This window comes from Humulus lupulus, chromosome 2 (genome assembly GCF_963169125.1).
Source record: "Humulus lupulus chromosome 2, drHumLupu1.1, whole genome shotgun sequence".
NCBI classification, from domain to species: domain Eukaryota; kingdom Viridiplantae; phylum Streptophyta; class Magnoliopsida; order Rosales; family Cannabaceae; genus Humulus; species Humulus lupulus.
In genome coordinates, this window is record NC_084794.1 from 179,494,440 (window position 1) to 179,509,866 (window position 15,427).

Sequence of the window (15,427 nt, forward strand, 5' to 3'; positions counted from 1 at the left end):
CTCAAAATAAGTGTCAAACAACAAAAGAATCATGTTCGACTCAAAATTAGGTAACTAGGTGTTGACGGTGAGAACTCGTCAAGGATGTTAGGTCGGAAAACATAAAGCTTAGTAAGAACCTAGAATAGACTTAAGGGAAAATAAGTGCAGATAAAAAATGGTGTAAACATTCGTATATTGCTTAATAGCCTGAGTATACAATGAATTTTCGAACCCCTTTGCTGGAAGGGTGAAGGTCTATTTATAGTGGAGCTCTAATGGCTCCTAATACATTGTGGTCCTGGGGAAAAAATTATACATAAGTACATTGTCAGGACGGTGGCACTAGATGTAGTGGTGCAGGAGGCTGCAATGTCGGCTCTGGTATATGGTCAGAGACATGCAAGTAGTGCCTCCATTCTTCGTACTAATTCGTACCACTACTACATGTATGATATGGATGTCAGAGTCACGCCTCTGTCCTCCACATAGTCGTACATCCTGTGCTCGTATGTGCACCATGTACCTGATGGTAGTTCTTACATGTCCAAGACACACCATTGCTCCAAGTTTCATTAACTTCGGCTAAGTGTTGAATGACTTATGGAATCTTCAATTGGGTAGCTTGGGTCTCCTTGATGCATAGAGGGGTGTCGGGCCTTGCATAGACAAAGGTGTACCAGCCTCGTACAGTCTCCTCGTAGCTCCTCGATGATATTTAGGTGTGAGGCCCATTGTCCTTTGGTGGCATAGTGCATGAGGTGGGGGTGCCTCGCGAGCTAGGCATACGAGTTAGGCACATGAGACCCTCGCGACATGGCCTCGCAAGACGTGCGCGGGGAAGGCGGTGAACGAGATGACTGTACGAGGCTGGTGCACCTTGCGAGATGGCTGCGCGAGGCCCGTGGTTCGCGAGACGAATGTATGAGGCTGGTGTGCCTCGCGAGATGGCTGTACGAGGCTGTGGTTCGCTAGACGAAGTACGAGGTTGGTGTGCCTCGCGCGATGGTTTTGTGAGGATCGTGGTTCGCGAGACTGACATATGAGGCTGGTGCACCTCGTGAGGTGGCTGCATGAGGCCAGCGGCTCGCGAGATGGATGTACGAGGCAGGGGCGCCTTGCGAGATGGATGTGCAAGGTAGGCAGTTTGTGGGATGGTTGTACAAGGTAGGGAGCGCCTCGCGAGATGGATGTGCGAGGAAGGCAGTTTGCGAGATGGTTGTACGAGGTAGGGGGCGCCTCAAGAAATGGGCAAACAGATCAAGTCCTTGAGGTCCTCGTGACATATCCTTGCACGTTGGCCTCGCGACATCGCCCTTGAGGGTCTCACGACATGGGAGTGTTTCTTAAATTCTGGTCTTGTGAGACCCATAGGTGCGACCCCAATGGAATGACTAAGTGACCCTTAGCCATTTATTTCAATAAGGGACTGACCCATTTTTCCTTGGTGGATTTTTGGCGTCCACACTTGCCCCCTAGTCTAAAGGGAGGCCTTTGGGCGTTCTTCTAGACTCTTCTCTTTCCTTTTTTTTTTCTTTTTTTTTTGTGTGTGTCACCTTTGTGACATTCATGGAGCGAGTGCTTTTCTCCATTTACAAGATATGGAAAAACATATTTCATGAGTGGCGATCCTTAGGACTCCTTTGAAGTTAAATAAATACCAATCATTCTTTTGTATAGATCCCAAGGGTGTCATTGTTGTACAAATGTCGGTCCGTAGGAAAAAGCTTAAGGCATTGATAACTCTATAATATAGAGTTATTTATTTGACTTTTAAACTTAATTATGCATAAAAAGAGTGATGATTTTGGTGTTTGTTTGTTAATTTTAAGTTGTTATCTATCTATATAATTAGTTGATCTAATATTGGAGTCTTGCAATGTTTTTGGTTTAAATTGAAATTAAATAACTAATCTTGTTCTAGTTTTCTGTGTAAAAAGGGAATCAAGCGATCCATGGAAGGATTGAAGAAGAAAAATTAGAAGTTTGGTTTGGAAGCAAAAGCTGAAAATTTCCAGATTGCTAAAATTCATGCTGCAGCATGTTGGAGCTCAATTGCTGGCGTGGAATATTAAAACTAGCTGTGTCATTTTCTTTAATTCGTACTAAGGTGGTAAGGGTTCAGCAGTGAAGCCAGCTGGAGTGTTTTGGACAGAAGGGTGGTCCAAATTAGTGGGCCTAAGTGGAGAAAAAGAAGGTGGGCTGACTAATTTTGGAGGCATCATTCTTTGTACCCTAATTGGGGAAAAAGGAGAAGTACCAGCCGTATCTGTGAGTGTGGCAGCCATTGAAGACTTATCATCAGAAGAAAAAAAAAGAAGGAAAAAAAGGAAGTACAACCATTGAAGGAGAACGAGAAGGACAAGAAGGATTCACACATCATATATATCGGATTTATCTCAATTCTTCTTCTTTAATTTTTGTATTTTCTAATTTCGAATAGCTATTTTAGGACCCATGGATATCAATTTTCTATTTCAGATTTTGGATACTAATTTGGCTATGAGCTAAGCTTTTTGAGACTTGAATGGTTAAAGAACCCTATGTCATAGTTATTAAAGTTTAAATGCATATTTACGTAAATTCACCATTGTTCATTCAAGTGTTGTTCATGATTATTGTTTGGCCAACAATGGCAGATTATTAAGCTAGATTTAATTATGGAAAGGTTGAATGTAGTAGTTTGTACTTGAATGATGCAAGAGCATAACAATTGTTAGGTTGTTCTTAGTGAGTAGAATAGGTGTTTTTTACTGACCTTGCATAACTTTTGAGAATTGGTGCTTTTATTTGTGTTTTTAAGTCTGATCTGATATAGGAATATATTTAATTGGATGGTAGAACTATATTCACGAGCTTTGGAAAAATCTAGTGAGTATATTGGGAATTCTAGTTAACTCTGGTGCGATTTGCTAAATTTAAAGCTATAGCATTCTAGGCCGTTTTTGACATAGGGGGATTTAGCTATTCAAGTCCAATTTTTCCATTGATAATTCTTCTTGTTGTTATTACTCTAGAAACTGTGGTTAATTTTAAGCATATTTTAATTTCTTTCATTTTATTTTAGTTTCAACAACCACTCAATTCAGTTTCTTAAATTTCTAAGTTACAATTAATTGGTGTTTACATTGAACTTTTTAATACCAATCCCTATGGAGACGATTCACTTATCATTATATTACTTGTGTTGGACTGTGTACACTTGCATATATAATTTTCACAACAAGTTTTTGGCGTCGTTGCCGGGGATTGAAATTAAAAATTTGTGTAATATCAATTATTTTGCAATTTATTTTTTTGTGTTGTTCTAATCTTGTTTGCTCGGTTTTGTTAATTTTCAGGAATACTTTAGTGCATGAATGAGCAAGAAGACCTTGAACTAGCTCCAATTGACCCTAAAATTGAATGCACTTTTAGAAGAAGAAGAAGGGAACGAAGGGCTCGTTTCAATATGGCTGATGAGATTGAAGGGGTTGGGGATGCCCATAATATTGCTAACACCATTGCTTTGGCTGATGATAGAGAGAGGGCCATAAGGGAGTATGCTGCCCCTATGTTTAATTAGCTCAATCCAAGCATTGTGAGGCCCGAAATCCAAGCAGCCCAATTCGAGTTAAATCCCGTCATGTTCCAAATGCTCCAAACGGTGGTCAATTTAGTGGGCTACCAACGGAAGATCCTCATCTCCACCTTCGTTCATTTTTGGAAGTGAGTGATTCTTTCAAGCTACAAGGAGTAAGTGAAGAGGCCTGAAGGTTGAAGTTGTTCCCGTTCTCTTTGAGGGATCCAGCTAGAGCTTGGCTCAACACCCTTCCTCCCGACTCGGTGACTACATAGAATGAGTTGGCTGAAAAATTCTTGATGAAGTACTTTCCTCCTACCAAGAATGCCAAGTTTCGCAATGAAATCATGTCTTTTCAGCAGCTAGAAGATGAATCCTTTTGTGAAGCTTGGGAGAGATATAAAGAATTGTTGAGGAAGTTTCCGCACCACGGGATTTCGCATTGTATACAAATGGAAACATTCTATAATGGGCTCAATTCTTCCACTCGCATGGTGTTGGATGCTTCAGCTAATGGGGCTATTCTCTCTAAGTCCTACAATGAAGCCTATGAGATTTTGGAAAGGATTGCTAGCAACAATTATCAATGGTCCAATGTCAGAGCCTCAACAAGTCGAAAAGTAGCGGATGTACTTGAAGTGGATGCATTGACTGCTTTGACCGCTCAAGTTTCATCAATGACTAACCTTCTCAAGAACATGAGTTTGGGGGGAATGGTACAACCAGCTGCTATGGGACAAGTTGCCAATGTGTCTGGTGTCTATTGTGGAGATGGAAACACTTTTGAGAGTTGTCCTTCAAATCCCGCCTCGATTTTCTATGTGGGGAATCAAAATGCCAACCATAACAACCCATATTCAAACTCTTACAATCCGGGGTGGAGGCAACATCCCAATTTCTCATTGGGGGGGGGGGGGGGGGTCAAGGAGCTAGTTCAAGTGGAGCACCAATGTAAGGCAAGCCAACATATCCGTCGGGGTTTTCTCAACAACCACCAAGAGTGCAACAACCTCCTCTGCCTCAAGTATCTCAATCAAGCTCTTTGGAGAGTTTAATGAAAGAATATATGGTCAAGAATGATGCTGTGATTCAGAGCCAAGCAGCCTCCTTGAGAAACCTTGAGATTCAAATGGGGCAATTGGCTAATGAATTGAGGAATAGGCCGCAAGGCACCTTGCCTAGTGACACCGAAAATCTAAGGAGGGATGGCAAAGAACAGTGCAAAGTGGTTGTTATCCCCAAAAATGGAGATTGATGATGTGGCAATAGAGGTGACAAATGGCAGTACATGGTCAGTAGAAGACACATTAATAGTCAATAAATACATTGACTCCTCAGAGTTGTGATAAAGTGACCCAGTAGACTGACGAAGAATTTGGACTGCTTGAAAGATGTCATAACCAAGACAAGTGCACCTTGATCCTAGGAGATCCCAAAGGTATGGTCCTAGGAGAGCTAAGGAGAGTGCATCCTAGGAGATCCCAAGGGTGTGGTCCGAGGAGAGCTAAGGAGAGTGCATCCTAGGAGAGCTAAGGAGAGTGCATCCTAGGAGATCCCAAGGGTGTGGTCCGAGGCGAGCCCAAGAGTTTGGTCTTTATGCGTATGTCCAACAAGTGCATGGTTGTCCAAATAAAGAAATGGCATGCTAAAGGAGAGTGCCATGTTAGAGGAGAGGAGTGCATGTCCTACCACCATGCACAACTCCTACCAGGAAGTGTATGTCCGACCAGCATGTGTATGATCGACCAGAGTGGAGGTGAGGTGGATCAACTAGCTAGAGGAGGACTAAGTCAAGATTCCCAGAAACAACTTCAACAAGAACCGGTCTTGGCGCGCGTGAATCTCTCATTCTTCCCACAAATTGGGGGTTTTGTTACATTTTGAATGTTTTTGTAATTTAAATGTAATAAAAAGAATAAAATATCCCGATTCTAGGGGATATCAGATGTATGATCCTAAGCCTATAAATATATGGCTTATGGGATCAGAAAGGGGCTTCTGCTTCTTCTTTCAAGACTTTGGGTCTGAGTATTCTAGAGAGAGAAAATTTGGGTCTGAGTATTCTAGAGAGAGAAAGTGCTGGTATTTGAAAGGATTCTTGTATTTTTGTAATCTGTACTGAAGAAACTCAATTGGCTCAGTCCATCTGATCTTGAGTACAGATATATAATCACAACTCTAAGTGGATTAGGTTATTACAGACTGATCGGGGCTGAACCACTATAAAATCTCCTGTGTTATTTACTTTTCTTGATAAAACTGTCTGTATCATTTAAATTCTCTTGAAGGTTTATCGTTTTTGACGTTCTCACGTCGTTGGCTAAAAACACAGTCAATAGTGGTGACTTTGAGGAATGGGAAAAATCTGGAGTTAAATGGGGAGAAAGATAAGCGAAAAAACGAGCCCACTTCAATCCAAATTGGTGAAGAGAAGAGTGAAAAGTCCGCAAGTTCAGATGCTGAATTTACCCAGAATGCTACAACATCCATTCAGCAATCTGCGGCAGAAAAGTGTTTGAGCAAGCCACCTCCACCATTTCCTCAAAGATTTCAAAAACAGTAACAAGATGGCAAATTCCAAAGGTTCTTAGACGTTTTGAAGCAACTCCATATCAATATACCACTAGTGGAGGCCTTGGAGCAAATGCCAAATTATGTAAAGTTTTGTAAGGACATTTTGACTAAGAAAATGAGACTTGGTGAGTTTGAAACGGTGGCCTTGATGGAAGGCTGTAGTGCCATGTTGAAGAGTAAAATTCCTTCTAAGTTGAAGGATCCGAGTAGCTTTACCATTCCCTGTTCTATTGGTGGAAGAGATGTGGGTAGAGCTTTATGTGATTTAGGAGCTAGTATTAACGTAATGCCTATGTCTATTTTCAAGAAGTTGGGAATTGAAGAAGCAAGGCTAACAACCGTCACTTTGCAATTGGCGAATCGTTCTATGGCTGACCTAGAAGGAAAAATTGAAGATGTTCTAGTGCAAGTTGATAAGTTCATTTTCCCGGCCGATTTTATAATTCTTGACTATGAGGCGGATAGAGATGTTCCTATTATTTTGGGTAGGCCCTTTCTAGCTACCGGGAGGACTTTAATTGATGTGCAAAAAGGAGAGCTCACTATGAGGGTGAATGACCAACAAGTGACTTTTAATGTGTTCAATGCTATGAAGTTTCCGGATGAGGTTGAGGAATGCTCTCTGTTGAGTGTAATTGAGTCACTTGCAGCTGAAAAGTTCCACCAAGAAGTTTTTAAAGATGGAATGGGGGTGAGTTCACTTGAAGAACTTGAAGACTTAAGTGAAGAGGAGGAAACCCAAGTTACATGGGTAGAATTACAGCAGCCCTTTACTAAATTTCGAAGGCCTTTTGAGTCTCTAGACTTGTTAGAAGGGAATTTCAAGCGTCCTAAGCCCTCTATTCAAGAGCCACCAAAGTTAGAATTGAAGCCCTTGCCTAGTCACTTGAAGTATGCTTATTTGGGAGATAACGAGACTTTGCCCGTGATTATTTCAACAGTGTTAGGAGCTGAATATGAACGTTTTTGCTTGATGTGTTGAAGAAATACACAAGAGCCATTGGTTGGACCATGGCGGATATCAAGGGTATAAGTCCTTCATTTTGTATTCATAACATTTTGTTGGAAGATTGTTTTAATAATTATGTTGAGCAGCAACGAAGGCTTAACCCTATCATGAAGGAAGTGGTGAGAAAACAAATAATTAAATGGCTCGATTATGGAATTGTTTACCCAATTTTGGATAGTTCTTGGGTCAGCCCGATTCAGTGTGTTCCTAAGAAAGGTGGAGTCAGGGTGGTGGCTAATGAAAATAATGAGTTGATTCCCACAAGAACAGTGACGGGGTGGCGTGTTTGTATGGACTATCGAAAGCTGAATAAGGCCACACAGAAGGACCATTTCCCACGGCCATTCATTGATCAAATGCTTGATCGGTTGGCGGGAAAGGAGTTTTATTGTTTTCTTGATGTGTATTTAGGCTATAATCAGATTTCTATTGCTCCGGAGGACCAAGAGAAGACTACATTCACTTGTCCCTATGGCACCTTTGCCTTTAGAAGGATGCCGTTTGGGTTGTGCAATGCTCCTGCCACCTTCCAACGTTGTATGATGGCAATTTTTTTAGATATGGTGGAAAAGTCTCTTGAAGTCTTCATGGATGATTTTTCAGCATTTGGTGAGTCATTTGACACTTGTTTGGCTAACTTGGAGAAAGTCTTGGCAAGATGTGAAGAAACCAACTTAGTACTCAATTGGGAAAAATGCCATTTTATGGAACAAGAAGGCATTGTCTTGGGCCATAAAATTTCTAGCAAGGGAATTGAAGTGGATAGAGAAAAGTTGGAAGTCATTGAAAAATTACCACTACCTACTACAGTCAAGGGGATTAGATACTTTTTTGGGCACACGAGCTTCTATAGGAGGTTTATAAAAGATTTTTCAAAGATTTATAAGCCCCTTTGCTCCTTACTTGAGAAAAATCGAGCATTTGAGTTCACTAAGGAGTGTCAAGAAGCATTTGTGACTTAAAAAAAAGGCTCTTATCACCGCGCCCATCATTGTAGCTTCGGATTGGTGGGTTGAAAGTTATTGATTTTCTCAGCTTGGGGAAGAAATTCAATTTTGGCAAGCAAGTTTATTATAATGTTCCAGGTTGCTACAGCATGAAATTTAGCAAGCAGACCTCTTTGGCGAGTCAGAATTTCTGGTGAAGTCTCAAGTTTTCTTTGGAATGGGCTTGGCTGGGTAAGAGAAAAACGAACAGAAAAAAACAAAAACAAGGAAAAGAGACATTAAAAGCAATTAAAAAATATATAAGAATAATCCATCACCCATTCCCTCTTTTTCTTTCACTGTTATCGCCCACCCCAGCCACGATTCATCTGCTCTGCCTCCCCCATCTCCATCCCACACTTATCTCGCCCAGCCCCACCTTCCGCCGCCAATAGACCCCGTCCAAGCACTTCACCGAGGAAGTCGACCCCGCTGCCTGAGCTCCGCCCCCTCGTCCGTTTTCCCCTCGTTCCTCCAAGCTTAGCCCTGAACTCCACTCATCTTTCAGCACAGGACATTTCAAAAATATTTTTCCATCGTGGGTAACTCAGGTTTGGGCGTTTCTTTCATATTGACTCTATTTTACTAGGTTTTGTTTTCTCTGAGGCATTTGGGTGCATTATGTTGGTTTGTTATTTTGCTTGGGGGTCAGCTAGCATTTTTGCTGCGTATTCTTGATTATTTGGAGGTGAATTATTGAGTATTTTCCTGGCTGGTACTGTGTGTGTGTACCCCTGTTGAAAGCTGTAGCTTGCCATTGTTATTACTGAAATATGTCTCGTCCAAGGCAGAAGTGTGGCCCGAAAAAAGGTTTTAAGGATCTCAGTTCACTTGAGAGATTCTCTTCCCAGAAGCAAGGCAGATATTTGACGATTTTATTCAACTTAAATATATCTATCCCGAGAGAGGTTTTCTGCCTACAAAGACTCCATTCACGGGTGTTCCATCTTGGCTAGCTGATAATATCAAGGCAAGGAAGTGGGAGTCTTTTTGCCAGCACCTCGATGAAGCTGTGGTTCCCGTGGTCAGAGATTTCTACTCCCATTTCCTCAACTCGGTGTGGCCTGATTCTGTTACTGTTCGCGAAACTAAAGTTTCATTTTTAGGAGCCTCCATTAATCAGTTATTTGGGTTAACTGAAGTTGAGTTCGAATACTCTCAGCTCATTTAAAGTGCCACTGAGGAGAAAATGCATGAGATTGTGACTTTGCTTGCTCAGCCTAGGGTCAATTGGCGTATTGATTCATTTGGGACATTTCATTTCAAGCACACTGATTTACAACCTCAAGCTAAATGTTGGTATATGTTTGTTCAGACTCAGTTCTTGCCCACATCTCATGATTCTTCAGTTAGCCGGGAGTGCATGATTATGCTCTATTGTATTCTCACCGGCCAGTCTATTAATGTGGGTAGTATTCTTGCCCAAGAGATATTTGCTTGTGCCCACCGGATGAGTGGGAAGATTTTTCTTCCGGCTTTAGTGACTCAAGTGTGTAAGGCCGCTGGTGTGCCAATGTGGACGGATGAAGAGTGCCTGTCCAACAAAGGTGTTATCCATTTTCGTGATTCTCATGCTCACCAAGGTGCTGCCTCTTCATCTATGAATGACCCAATTTTAGACCAGTGGGCTAGGCAAGAGGCATTTCAAACTCAGTTGTGTGAGCGTCGTCATGTTTATGGGAAGTATGAGCAGCAACGGGATGTGGTGATGCATCGATCACTTCAGAAGAATCTCCCCAAAACTGCACCTTCGTTTCCTGCCTTCCCCGAGTAGATTTTGGAGCCATGGGCTTCTGTTGAAGATCACGCGATGGACTCTCCCGCTGAGGAGTCCGATTAGTTGCGAGGGGGTTTCTTCGTTCTTTTACCTTTTGACTTTATTTTACATAGTTTTATGTTTTATGTTTTTCTATTTTCTGTCTTGTTTGATTTGTTCTGTTGTTGCTGTTTTTGTTCTTGTCAGTATGTTTTGGTTGTATTGAGAGGATTATGTTTTTTTAGTAGTGCTTAGCATAAGGCTCGATGATGATCACTTGCATCCATATTACTCCATCCTCATTACCTTTTGTCATTGCATCTTGTGCGCTTTTCTTTGGTGTTAATGATGTTGAAAAGTGAATTGATTGTGTTGTTGTCAATATTGTGTGCATTTCCTTCTCCCATATTTTCTTGATCCTCTAGAGCCAGTTAATGCCTTGTGAAAGTTTAAGTTTCTAGAATTTCTTAGTGTGGCCCTTGAGGTGAAATCATAGATGACACTACACCACGGACATGATTTAGGCCATTTTTGGACGTTTGAGGCTTTCTAACTAACCCATTATATTTTTGTCCCTAGTCACCCCTTTTGAGCTTATTTGCCTATTTTCTTCTTCACCCATGATCCTCTTCACTAAAAAAAAAAACATAATTTCTCCTTTACCTCCCTAACCATCTCATTTTATTTAGGATATACATTTGAGAGTAAGTGAGCGGGGAGTGTGAGCACTTCAACTATTGTGGTGAGCCATTTCATGTTTCTTATTCTTAGTGGCCACATTGGGGACAATGTTGGGTTTGAGTTTGGGGGGAGAGTGAGTTTCATGTGATATTTTCTTGTCTTGTGTATATATTTTGGCAATTAAAGTTAAAAAAAATCTATATAAAACAAAATATAAAGAGTGCATCCCCATTGAAAAAAGAAAAGCAGAGAAAACAAGTTTGAAAAAAAAAGGTTTTGAAACTATGTTTGGGGGTGTAGCATCTTTGAACAAAAAGTGAAGAAGTTGTGTTGAAGTTTTCTCCATTTTCTAGTTGTGTGGAATTAAATAATGGCAAGAGAAATATAAAAATGTCAATATTGTGGGTGAATCTTTATGGAATTGTTTGTGAGCTTGTAATTGATCCTAGATAAATTGAGATGCTTAGGGTATTGTGAGCCAAAGATACTACCTTTTATCCCACCCTAACCTAAGCCAAACATTATATGCTAGTTAAAGTCCTATTGATCTTGGGTGTAGTGTTAGTCTACATTAGTGGAGAGGGTCTCACTAAGTCAACATATGGAAGCAAGCATTAAGCTTTAGGATCGAGGTGTAATTTTTTCTAGGGAATCAAGATTGTTTGGGAAGGTTTATGCACATTCTATTGGTGGGAACACTTGACATATGCATTTGTGGCATTATTAGCACTCGAGATTTGATTGAGAGCATTGGCAAGAGGTACACTCATCACTATCATCATCATATTCGACCATCATTTTAATAAATTTCTAAGAGCATTTCCTTTGCTAAGCTAAATCCTAAGAAAGCATATCCTCTCAATTGTATGTGTTGTTGTTGAGTCGGTTTAGTTGTGTGTCTTTTCTTTCTTTCTTTTTGAGTCATCACTCGAGGGTGAGCAATGTCTTAAGTTTGGGGGTGTAATAACTCTATAATATAGAGTTATTTATTTGACTTTTAAACTTAATTATGCATAAAAAGAGTGATGATTTTGGTGTTTGTTTGTTAATTTTAAGTTGTTATCTATCTATATAATTAGTTGATCTAATATTGGAGTCTTGCAATGTTTTGGGTTTAAATTGAAATTAAATAACTAATCTTGTTCTAGTTTTCTGTGTAAGAAGGGAATCAAGCGATCCATGGAAGGATTGAAGAATAAAAATTGGAAGTTTGGTTTGGAAGCAAAAGCTGAAATTTTCCAGATTGCTAAAATTCATGCTGCAACATGTTGGAGCTCACTTGCTGGCGTGGAAAATTAAAACCAGCTGTGTCATTTTCTTTTAATTCGTGCCAAGGTGGCAGGGGTCCAGCAGTGAAGCCAGCTGGAATGTTTTTGATAGAAAGGTGGTCCAAATTAGTGGGCCTAAGTGGAGAAAAAGAAGGTGGACTGACTAATTTTGGAGGCATCATTCTTTGTACCCTAATTGGGGAAAAAGGAGAAGTACCAGCCATATCTGTGAGTGTGGCAGCCATTGAAGACTTATCATCATAAAAAATAGTACAGAAAAAAGAAGGAAAAAAGGAAGTACAACCATTGAAGGAGAACGAGAAGGACAAGAAGGATTCACACATCATATATATCGGATTTGTCTCAATTCTTCTTCTTTAATTTTTGTATTTTCTAATTTTGAATAGCTTTTTTAGGACCCATGGATATCAATTTTCTATTTCAGATTTTGGATACTAATTTGGCTATGAGCTAAGCTTTTTGAGACTTGAATGGTTAAAGAACCCTATGTCATAGTTATTAAAGTTTAAATGCATATTTACGTAAATTCACCATTGTTCATTCAAGTTTTGTTCATGATTATTGTTTGGCCAACAATGGCAGATTATTAAGCTAGATTTAATTCTGGAAAGGTTGAATGTAGTAGTTTGTACTTGAATGATGCAAGAGCATAACCATTGTTAGGTTGTTCTTAGTGAGTATAATAGGATTTTTTACTGACCTTGCATAACTTTTAAGAATTGGTGCTTTTATTTGTGTTTTTAAGTCTGATTTGATATAGGAATATATTTAATTGGATGGTAGAACTATATTCACGAGCTTTGGAAAAATGTGGTGAGCATATTGGGAATTCTAGTTAACTCTAGTGCGATTTGCTAAATTTAATGCTATAGCATTCTGGGCAGTTTTTGACATAGGGGGATTTATCTATTCAAGTCCAATTTTTCCATTGATAATTCTTCTTGTTGTTATTTCTCTAGAAACTGTGGTTAATTTTAAGCATATTATAATTTCTTTCATTTTATTTTAGTTTCAACAACCACTCAATTCAGTTTCTTAAATTTCTAAGTTGCAATTAATTGGTGTTTACATTGAAATTTTTAATACCAATCCCTGTGGAGACGATTCACTTATCATTATATTACTTGTGTTGGACTGTGTACAGTTACACATATAATTTTCACAACAGGCATTCTACCCAAAGAGCCAAATAAATGTCGTTTGGACATGGTTTGCTCTCGTGTAGTGCTCTTAAGCTATTACATTGGGTGATTTACGTGTATCTAGCGCTTGTCAGATTTTAGAGTGAAGAATGCTTTAGCCATTCTTCCTTGTAGCCCCTTCGTCTTGTTGGCTTCTTCTTTATTACCAACAGGTCGACTCGTCTGGGAAGTCTATTAGCACTAGCCCGTTGATTGATACCCTTGAAGTATAAGTGATTTTGATAAAAGATCTACCTTTGGCCGAGGCAGAGAATGATCGGCTTATTGCCAAGATTCGGGGACTTGAGAAACAGTTTAACGAGGCCATGCACAAGGTATGAGCAGTTGTAGAGAAGACTTCATCTCCGTCTAAGATTAAGAAAAGAGCAGAAGCTAAAGTTCTTATATGTAACCAAATATTGGCTCTGACTTCTCCTCATTCTGTGACTGCAATGTTGTTAAGGTTGTCGAGTGGAGTGCTCGCGATGGAAAACCATGAAGTTTTTTCCTGCCCCATCTTTTGATCCCATGTGTGGGCAACTTCTTTATTTTTACTTTGATTTGGTTGTAACGACTTATTTTACTTGAGAGGTTTTTTCAAATTTTGTGTTTTCTTCATGATGAACTTTTAACGAGTCCCGCTACGTCTTATGCTTATCTTGTGACAGAGCATTATCGCGTGCCTTTATACACACAGGTCTCTTACTTGCACCCCTTTATTTTGAAAATTTGGGACCTCTCTACTGCGTGTGATTCATGTCTGTTGGTGCACCTTGACTACTTGTAAGGATATGTTGGCCCCTTGGGCTCTTGCTATCCTTTTATATATTTTTACACGCGCGTTTTATTTTTTGAGAGAAGCGTCCTTCTCATCATTAGGCATGGTACTATTTTTGCAAGCGTCTTCTTTGAGACCCTTTTCATAAGCGTCTTCTTTGAGACCCTTTTTTGGTTTTTGAGGTGATCTCCCCTTGAGTCAGGACACTTATAGGGAGATGGTCCTTGTGAAGCCTTGCAAGCACCTATTTTCAAGGCCCTTTTTTCCCTGGGTAAGGCGACTCAGTCGATCTAGACTTAGGGATCTCTTTGGGCTCCCTTTGCAGGACGGGTTTGTTCGTGAAGATGTCATTTTTTAGGGACCTTTTGACTTTTTGAGATTCTATAAGGGTAGCTAGTCCTTATAGATTCAAATGGTTTCTCATAAGGTTCACCGTTCTCACATATATGTATTAGAAGTACTTTTATATATATGTCACAAGGCCAGACGCCTGTTTCGCACTTGGCCAGGCACCTATTGAGGCTTGTAAGACTAGGCACCTATTTTGCACATGGATAGGTGCCTATTAAGGTCAGGTCTAATACCTCCTAAGTGGTTTGTGAGATTGTTTTTCGTTCTCTCCGATATGCTTTGACAATTTTAGTCCTCTGGAATCAGATGGGAAACTTCTTTGGATCTTTATGGGGGCCAATTGCGATGATTTGATGAATCCTACTAGCTTCTTCTTTCAACCCTTTTTGTATACCTCTTCCAATTTTCAACTTGATAAGCGACTCCTCTATCATGACGTTCTCTTCTACATGGAATCTTCAGATGTATTTGTAGAAGGGTGATAGGAGGAAGGTTTGCTTCCCTCAACATGCAAGTTCTTACGACCCTCTTCCACATGTATATACTTCTGTGCTCTTTCGAAGAAGTCATATAAGTTTGTAACCTCTCTCTTGAGCATGTTACCCCATAACTTACTTCCTGGACGAACTCCAGCTATAATAGCCATCTTGAGCTTCGCTTTAGTTGAACTTCCCAACTTTGTTGCTTCCATATTGAACCTGTGGATATAGCTCTTCAGACTTGCATTCTTGCCTTGTTTTATGTTAGCGAGGCTGGTAATTGGCATAACGTAATCACGGACTGCATGGTGTTGCTGAAGAAATTCGCTAGAGAATTGCTGCCATGACTTGATTGTCCCTTGCCTTAACCTCTTGAACCACTTGTATGCAACTCCTTTAAGTGTAACAACAAAGAAATGGAACTTTGCTCTGCTGCTGACCCCCCTTAACCTCATCAAGTTATTGAAGGAGTCTAAGTGATACATTGGATCCTTAGTACCCTCGTACAGAGTCATGCGAGGCTTTTTGAAGCTGGTGGGGAGTTGCTCAACTTGGATCTCCCTTATGAAGGGAGAATCATGGTCAAATTCTTCATCATCTCTGTGCCCCCCAGGTGCAGTGATAATCTTGCCTTGAGGGCTATGCATTTTGGTGTCTAGTTCCCTCCGCTTTTTGCTTAAGGAGTCTTGCAGGTTCTCAGACTGAACCTTTGCTTTGGTTGTGTTCCTCGAGGGAGCTGCGGGGGGTGTGGTTTTTACCTCGGACTCTCTTTGGTTAAATTTCTCCCTCAAATCAGGTGAGG

At 40.3% G+C, this 15,427-nt stretch overlaps 1 protein-coding gene and 1 non-coding gene across 2 annotated transcripts; one reads left to right on the forward strand and one right to left on the reverse strand.

Moving 5' to 3' along the window:
• Window positions 1–3,871: 3,871 nt before the first annotated feature.
• LOC133820220 (small nucleolar RNA R71) lies at window positions 3,872–3,977 on the reverse strand. Its single transcript, XR_009886645.1, has one exon. It is a non-coding gene; the product is annotated as a small nucleolar RNA R71 (small nucleolar RNA).
• Window positions 3,978–6,230: 2,253 nt separating this feature from the next.
• LOC133814960 (uncharacterized) lies at window positions 6,231–7,097 on the forward strand. Its single transcript, XM_062247861.1, has one exon. The coding sequence runs from the start codon at window positions 6,231–6,233 to the stop codon at window positions 7,095–7,097; it is 867 nt and encodes a 288-aa protein (XP_062103845.1).
• The last annotated feature ends 8,330 nt before the right edge of the window (window positions 7,098–15,427 follow it).